Source organism: Momordica charantia, assembly GCF_013281855.1.
Source record: "Momordica charantia cultivar OHB3-1 chromosome 9 unlocalized genomic scaffold, Mcharantia_2.0 BLBB01000009.1, whole genome shotgun sequence".
NCBI lineage: Eukaryota > Viridiplantae > Streptophyta > Magnoliopsida > Cucurbitales > Cucurbitaceae > Momordica > Momordica charantia.
This window is the reverse complement of record NW_028275167.1, coordinates 15,531,576-15,540,261: the sequence shown is the minus strand read 5'-3', so window position 1 is coordinate 15,540,261 and position 8,686 is coordinate 15,531,576. Positions and strand designations below refer to the sequence as shown.

The 8,686-nt window shown below is 38.0% G+C and overlaps 1 protein-coding gene across 1 annotated transcript; it reads right to left on the bottom strand.

Moving 5' to 3' along the window:
* Positions 1-4,466: 4,466 nt before the first annotated feature.
* Positions 4,467-7,559, bottom strand: LOC148209063 (uncharacterized). The gene is made up of 4 exons (XM_088117407.1): positions 6,565-7,559; positions 5,955-6,456; positions 5,383-5,558; positions 4,467-4,860 (listed from the first exon to the last, which is right to left on the bottom strand). Exons 1-4 carry the CDS (start codon positions 7,557-7,559, stop codon positions 4,467-4,469), a joined length of 2,067 nt encoding a protein of 688 aa, XP_087973533.1.
* Between the last annotated feature and the right edge of the window lie 1,127 nt (positions 7,560-8,686).

The window sequence follows — 8,686 nt, the reverse complement described above, 5'->3', positions numbered from 1 at the left end:
TTGGTCATCAAACTCGTGGAGTGTTTCCGGCCTTGAGCATAGTGAGTAATTTGTCTGCTCAGGGTAACCGACTGTAAAGGTAATCCCTCTAACTCTTAGCCTTTCAGGTTGAACCAACTATACGATTGGATTCAAGTGGCTTCTGGCTCGAGTAGCTCAATACACTTGGATTGTCGCATATCATTTGGTATCAGAGTTTAGGCTCTACTTCGGGATATATGATATTTTTCTATCTTTTAATTTCTTATCTTTGTCTTTACTTTCCCTTATTCAAAAATCTTACAAAAAAAAAATTCATCCATTGTTCTTGTTCTTCCACGTGCCAACTTTTTCTATCATTCTTGCATAAGAAGTTTTTATTTCGAAAATTGCTTTAAAGTGTATAAAACTTGTTTGTTTGTGTTCTGCACCTCAAAAGCTTTCCAACAAATCAAGTTTCATTTTAATCAGAGCCTTCTAGCAAAAGTCATCCATTTTTCTTCGAACCCCATAATTTGAGAGCAACCTGCAGAGAGCACAAGATCGAGAGCCGATTTAAAAAATCCTTATCTTTTTGCTCCAAACTCAAAATTAAGTAGAACTAGTGTCATTCGAAAGATCACTGAGTTATCTTTCCATAGAGCCCAGAATCGATGATTTTCGATCTGTAGTTTGGGAGTTATCTAGTTTTTCATAAACAATATTTTTCTTGAAATCCTATAGCCACCGGGAAAACACACTCTCAAATTCGACGATTGATATCTCTCTGACCATTTTGTTAATTATAGTCAAATCAGGTGCCAATTTTAAGGTCTTTGAAATAGCTTTCTAGAGACATAAAGATTGCAGCCATCCAAGGTCTGCAGCAAAAGTTATCATTGAATGAAGATAAGGTGTCAAGGCAGAAAACTTTCCATATAATGAAGCTGGACAATTTTGGAGAAAATATTTGGACCATCAAATCTTGTCCAAATCGATTTATTTTTGGCAAGTAATCCTAATATTGTTTATATATTGTTTTAAAAATGTTTTTGGATTATTTTGACCACTTTGGGCAGCCTAAAAGAAGGAGAAAATCCGACTAGCCCACTAGGCCACCTGAGAGAGACTTTTTTTGTGCAGCCCCAGAGTTCTTTGAGAGAGCAGCCCTCAAAATATTTTCCAAACCATTTGGCAGCCCATATACGTTCAGTACACTCGTTATACTTCAATTTTCCATTGGATTCAGCCCAATCCGAGTCGTACTCAGCACATACCCCTCACCTAAAGTCACCCCACTTGCTGAAAGGTTACTGTTTTGTTGGTAAGAATTATTTTGTGTGTGTTTGCACTATGAGTAGGATTTTGTACATCTTTAGAGTTTATTTTTTATTTCATTGATTTTTATTGCATAGTTTTATTTGTTTATCTTTGACATCAATTTGCATATTGTTGTCGAGTCCATAGAACCAAGAGCATTAGGCTCAAGGTTGTCTTTTATCTATCATTTGTATCAATTCCTTGTGTCATATCATTTTGTATTTGTTTGCCACCATTTGATTCTTGTCTTTGGTATCATCTATACCATTGACCAATGGTAAAAAGAAATAAAAAATACCTTGTATAAGTTGCTTGTAGGCTTGTACTCACTTATTCCAAGACTGATTCGCTACGAGCAATCAAGTGAGCATCTTCAAGAGGCTATCCACATCCACATTCCCTACCAAAGGAGAGAAGCTGAGAGTACAAGTAAGGGAGTGGAGTGAGAATTATATTCTTGTTTTACTAGCCTTGTCTTTTGTAGTTGTATTCTTACTATCCACGTCCATGAAATTCTTATTTCCATGGATCACAAGTTGTTTCATCAAACTTTACCTTTTGAGAAAGAAGGTGGTGAGATATCTACTCTTATACCACTAATGCATGAAGAATCAATTGTGGATGTTTGTGAGTTGGTAAATATAGGAGAAAAGGAAGAAGAAGAGTTGAGACCAAAGAATGAAGAGAAGAAGAGTAAAGTAATTTATAATTGGCCTCACAAGCTAAATCTTGAGGGAGTGTTGAACATAGATCCATTTCTTTCGAGCTAACATGTTTTTCCCAATAACTTGTACTCTTCTAAGATTTTTGCAGGAGAGTTCGACTCTTAAACTCGATCATGACCAAATACAAGAAGAGTTGAAGACAACATGGAGCTTGAAGGACTCGTCCTACAGTCATCCTATGACTTTAAGATCACCTTACAAGGTACGTACAAGAAAAATATTAGTGTTGAAGATACTAACTTGTTTTGTTTTTGTGTATGTGATCATGAACCAGTAGAGTTTTGGCCAAGAATCATGGAGAAATACTTGTTTAAAAAGTCCTCAAAACATCATCATTGCCGAGAACACCAATTGCTATGGTTGGATAATTCAAATGGCATGCATCAAGAGGAAAACAATGAAAACAAAACATAATGGCAACAAACCAATTGATTGGGTTTGGAAGCATTGTTGGAAAGAACGGAGAAGCTTTAAAAGGAAATTCAAGTGAAGTCCGACAAGCGCATCATTACCAAAAGACTTCAAGAGAGCTCCACAAGGTAAGTGTACTGTAAATCTTGATTTTGAAGTCACTAACTTGCTTCCTTTATGTGTAGGTTACAAATTTGATTCGAGGAAGAATCCTTTTCAAGAAGAAAGAGATGATGTGATCATATTCGGGAAAGAGATCCAAAAATCAACCCGACAGTGACGAAGAAGATAAAGATGGGAAGCCACTAAAAAGAGGATGAATTTCACGAAGGAGCCGAGAAAATGCTACAATCGAAGAACAAGCCCACCTCAAGCACAATGACTACATGGTACACTACCCCACCATCACGGGCTAACCTCACAACGCAACACCCTCTGCGAACACGACATCGCCTTCTATCGCAAGCGGCATTGCGTGCAACGCATAACAGTGCTCGCGCACATGCCCCAAAAGGGAGAGGAAGAAGAAATGGGAGAGGAAGAGGACGAAATAACTTTGCCAACGTCATGCAACCTAGAAGATTGGAAAGATTAAATGAAAATAGGGATGGCGGAGTTAAACTCAAAATTCCACCATTTAGTGGAACGACGGACCCCGATGCTTACTTGCGATGGGAAAGGAAGATAGAACGTGTATTTCATTGCTCTACATATAGTGAAAATAAGAAGATGAGACTTGTCATTGCCGAATTCATTAATCATGCTAATGAATGGTATCAACATCTCAAATCCGAGAAAAGAAGGAAAGATGAGGATCAAATAGAAACTTGGGAAAAACTCAAAGAAGCCATGAGAATGAGGTATGCTCCCAAACATTATAAAAATGATTTGAAAACTAAACTGCAAGCTTTGAGGCAGGGAACAAAAAGTGTTGATGAGTATTATCAAGAGATGGTGATTTTAATGGAAAAAGCACACATTCGAGAAGAAGAGGAAGAAACCATGTCTAGATTCCTTGGAGGTTTGAATCTGGAAATTGTTCATCATATTGATAGAAATCCACCACCTTACTTGGAAGATATGTATCACCATGCTATCAAAATTGAAGATCAATTGAGGAAAGAAGAGGAGCATTCCAAATGGAATGAATTCATGCAACCAAAAGGGAAGTTTGGTGCTGTCAAAAGAGTGAAGGCCGAGAGCTCCAATGCCAAAAACAATGAAGTTCCGAAGGAGGTAAGGGAGAAGACTAATTCTCTTACATGTTGGAAGTGCAAAGGGTTTGGACACATGAGCAAGGAATGTGTCAATAAAGAAGTCATGGTGATAAGAAATGGTGTTGTTGATTCAAATGATGCTTGTGAGAAATATGATGCAAAATTTGAGGAAGATTCTAAAGCACATGTTGATGAATTTATTGAACAAGATCGCAAAGATTCTGATTTTGATAAAAGTGAGTTCAAAGAAAAGAGAGAAAGAGAAGAGTTAAGAGAAAGGAATTCAAAGGAGAAAAAAGAGGAAAATAGCAAGATCCAATCCATTTGTCAATATAAGTCAAATCTTATAGCATTGTTGCATAAGGACCCTTACTATCAAGCTCACATATTTTATCCTAGTCTTTCTACTTTTCTAAGATTTTTGCAGGAAGTTCCAACGTTTCAATTCAAGCATGATCGAATACAAGAAACAAAGGAAGCTATAAAGGAGCCAAGAAGAGTTATCCTATCATCTTCTCATGATCTTGAGATTGTCTTACAAGGTAAGTATAAAATATATCTTGATTTTAAAGATACTAACTTGCTTCCTTATTGTGTAGGTAACCATGGACATAAGAAACCTAAGGTGAAAGGCATTGTGGAAAACTACTTATCCAAGAATTTGTATAAAGAATTCCATGGTCGAGAAAGCAGAATGTTATGTTGGAGAATGCAAATGCAAAGTACCAAGTGGAGGAAAAATAAATCCGAGCACAATTTCAACAAACCAAGTGATTGGGTTTGGAAGCACTTTTGGAAGGAACGAAGAATTTGTCCAAGTCCAAACATAAGAAGACTAAGAAGTTGGGTACCGCAAAGAAGCACCACTCAACTTTTCACTAAAGAACATTAGTGGCTTATGGTTTTGCATTAGTACAGCCCCAATTCCAATCCCACTTGCATCACATTCAATTTCAAAAGTCAAATCAAAGTTCGGTAAAGCAAGTAGAGGAGCACTGCACAACTTATCCTTTAAAACATTAAAAGCATGCTCTTGGGATGTACCCCAAACAAAAGGAACATTTTTCTTTACCAATTCATTTAGAGGTGAAGCTAGGGTGCTAAAGTCCTTAATAAAACGCCGATAAAAGCTAGCTAGCCCATGAAAACTTCGAACCTCCCCAACATTCGTGGGAGTTGGCCATGCGCTAATAGCCTTAAATTTCTCACTATCCACCTCAACTCCTCGACTAGACACAATGAAACCAAGAAAATTAACCCTTTCCATGCAAAAATTACATTTCTTTAGGTTAGCATACAATTTCTCGTTTCTAAGTGTAGTCAAAACAGCACGCACATGCATTACATGATCTTCCAAAGACTTCGAATACACAAGTATATCATCAAAATAAACAACCACAAATTTTCCCAAATATTCACGCAATACATGGTTCATCAACCTCATGAAAGTACTAGGAGCATTAGTTAAACCAAAAGGCATAACAAGCCACTCATACAATCCATATTTGGTCTTAAATGCAGTTTTCCATTCATCTCCAACATTCATACGAATTTGATGATACCCAGATTTCAAATCAATCTTAGTAAAGAGACTACAGCCATGCAATTCATCTAACCTGGGAATAGGATGACGATATTTAACAGTGATCTTATTAATGGCCCTACAGTCTACACACATTCTCCAAGTTCCATCTTTTTTAGGCACTAAAATAACAGGCACACTACAAGGACTAAGGCTTTCGCGTACATACCCATGAGCTAACAATTCATCCACTTGCCTTTGAATTTCTTTGGCTTCAGTAGGATTAGTCCTATAAGCTGATCGGTTAGGTATGGTAGCACCTAGAATGAAGTCAATCTCATACTCGATGCCACGAAGTGGTGGCAATTCCTTGGGCATCTCCTCGGGAAACAAGTCCTCAAATTCCTGTAAAAGAGAAACAAAAATACTAGGCAAGGAGGTGTTAAGCTCGTTAGTAAGAAAACAAGACCCTTTGTACAAAAGTACAAGAACAGTCCGTTTCGCCATTAAAACATTCCTAACCTCACTTGAACTAGCATACAAGCTCACCGTTTTGGCTTTTCTCTCATTTTTCCCACTAGGCTGATTGCTACTCCCTTGCTTTTCACTCAAACTCTTTTTTTCTCTCAACTCATTTTCTTTTGTTTCTTTTTCACTTTTTTCTTTTGCATCAGCCTCTTGCCTCTTCTTTTCAAGTTTGCATTGATCAACATGCACATCTTTTGGTGACAAAGGTACAAGAGTAGTTTTTCTTCCATGATGAGTAAAAGAATAGCGATTGGCATACCCATCATACATTACCCGACGGTCAAATTGCCAAGGTCTACCCAACAATATATCCCCGGCATGCATAGGTACAACATCACACAAAACATCATCAACATATTTTCCAATAGCAAAAGAAACAAGAGCTTGTCTACTCACCTTTACCTCCCCACAATCACTCAACCATTGAAGTTTATATGGTCTAGGATGTGGTTTTGTCTCTAAGTTAAGCCTCTTGACCAGAATAGAACTTACAACGTTGGTACAACTACCACTATCAATAATCACACTACAAGGCACAGTTTGGACAAGACACCTAGTGTGAAATAAGTTCTCTCGTTGGTCTAGGCCATCCTCCTTAATTTGAGTACTGAGAGCTCTCCTAGTGACTAAGGACATATGTGTAGGGTCCTCTTCACTATACTCCTCACTCTCACATTCACCATTGTCGTCCTCTTCTACCTCATCTTCCTTCTCATCTTCTGTTACAAACTCTCCTTCTCTAATTATCATAGTTCTTCTATTAGGGCAGTCTCGACTGTAATGTCCCACTCCTTGACATTTCCAACATTTAATATCCCGATTTCTCACATTAGGTTCATCAACTTTCTCTTTCCCCTTCTTGGAACTCTCTCCTTTCTCAAACTTTTCTTTTGGTTTCTCATATGCCTCTCGATTTCTAAGTTTAGAATCAGCACTCTTACTATCCGTTTTCCATGTAGAAGATGAATGGGAAAAGAGCTTAGTAGAATACCTTTGAGATCGCCTTTGGAGCTGCTTCTCAATTTTGATGGCAAGGTGCAACATCTCTTCGATGTTAAAGTAAGGTTGTAGATCAACCTTATCCGCAATCTCCTTGTTTAAGCCATTAAGAAACCGTGCCATGAGATTCTCCATGTCCTCTTCAAGATCCAGCCGATTCATCAACGTATCCATCTCCTTGTAATAGTCCTCCACAGACTTACTACCTTGTCTCAACACTTGGAGCTTTTGCGCTGTGTCCCTGTGGAAATGTCTAGGAACAAATCGCCTCCTCAACAACTCCTTGAACTCATACCATGAATCGATTGGCGCTTCAAGGTTTCGTCTCCTAATTGACATTAATTTGTCCCACCATGTTACTGCATAATCTTTGAATTGAGCAAGACATAGTCGTACCTTCTTTTCTTCACTGAAATTATGGCAATCAAACACGAACTCCACTTCTTTCTCCCATTGAATGTACGCTTCCGGATCAGTCTTACCATAGAACTTCGGAAGTTTTAATTTGATGTTTCCCAAGTTTCGATCAACTTGAGCATTCGCTCGTGGGGCTCTTTGGAAATTATGATAGCCTCTTCCCCGGCCTCTCCCTCGATCTAAGCCACGACCAACGTGTCTATCACCCCCTCTTGGAGCCGCTAAAACTGTAGCCTGATCGTCCTCCCAATGATCGGATCCATCACCTTCATACTCATCCTCATCCATAACACGTGGTGGTGGAGGTGGTGGAACTCTCTCCTGAGCTTGGTTTTGAGTCTCCAACCTTCCTATCCGTTCTGTCAATGCCTCCATGCTACGAATCATTCGTTCAACAGTTCCTTCTAGCGCCTCTCTCGTCCGGGCATCAGAAATATTGCCTTCATCTCCAAGATTAGCCATGCTGTAAAAACAAAATAAAGTGACAAGAAATGGACCTCACAAGCACTCCCTCACTAATTCACTCGTTAGTGAAGTTCACTCGTGTTTAACCCTCAACACTCAAAATAATGTATCGCTCCCTTACAACCTCTCCCTCACAACTTAGTACACTCTTATGCACTTCAAACAAATCGGTAAGTGAGTCTAGCAAAGTTAAAAGCTATGTGCATTTCAAGTGGTTTAGACAGCACATAAGAACTCAAACAAGAGTGTGATTTTGGGAGTAACCCGAATAACAACAAAGAAACAAGTTAAGAAAAAAAAATTATGGACAGAATTATAATGGAAGCTAGAAAGAAACGAAAGTAGAGTTAAAGATAAAGATGGTTGGGAATTAAGCAACAAGGAAGTAGCATGAGATTTCAATGCAAGGCTACCCAAATAAGTAATGACAAATGGGGTCTTCTATGCTTTTTTCTTCTTTCTTTCTTTTTTTTTTCCAGTTATGGATCAGCAAAAGCACAATAATGCTAACAATAAATGCTTTCACGTTCAGTTTTTTTTTTTTTTTTTTTATAAATCAATCAGCAAAGTGCACGAATTTCACCACTAAGAAAGTCGAATCAGAAGACTTCAAAGAAGACAGATTTGTAGATAAGATCCAGATCTATAATAATGCAGCAGACGAAAATTGGAAAAGATGAATGGAATTGATACTTTTTTTTTTTGTAATTTTTTGACAGAATGCATATGCTTAGATATAATAAAACATAAGCAAGGAACACAGAATTCAAAGAGATAAATGCAAGGAAACATATATCCGATCAAAGAGCCTAATGCTCTGATACCAAAATGTTAAGAAACCCTTGAGAGTTGGATCTAAGAACCTTGCTAACGAACAAGACCCATAGAACTCAATCCCAAAAACCCCGAAAACAAGTATGGAATCAACCCAAGGAAAAGTTTTAGAACGGATTACCTTGATGATCAATATCAAGAGTAGAGAAAACTTGTTTCTAAACTCGTGATTCGAATCACTCCACAAGAGGTATGATCAACACCGCTTGAATGATCCTAACATGCAAATTCTAAAGATACAAGAAATTGCACAAGAAATGGGAGATAAATCTCTCAACCAAGCTAATGAG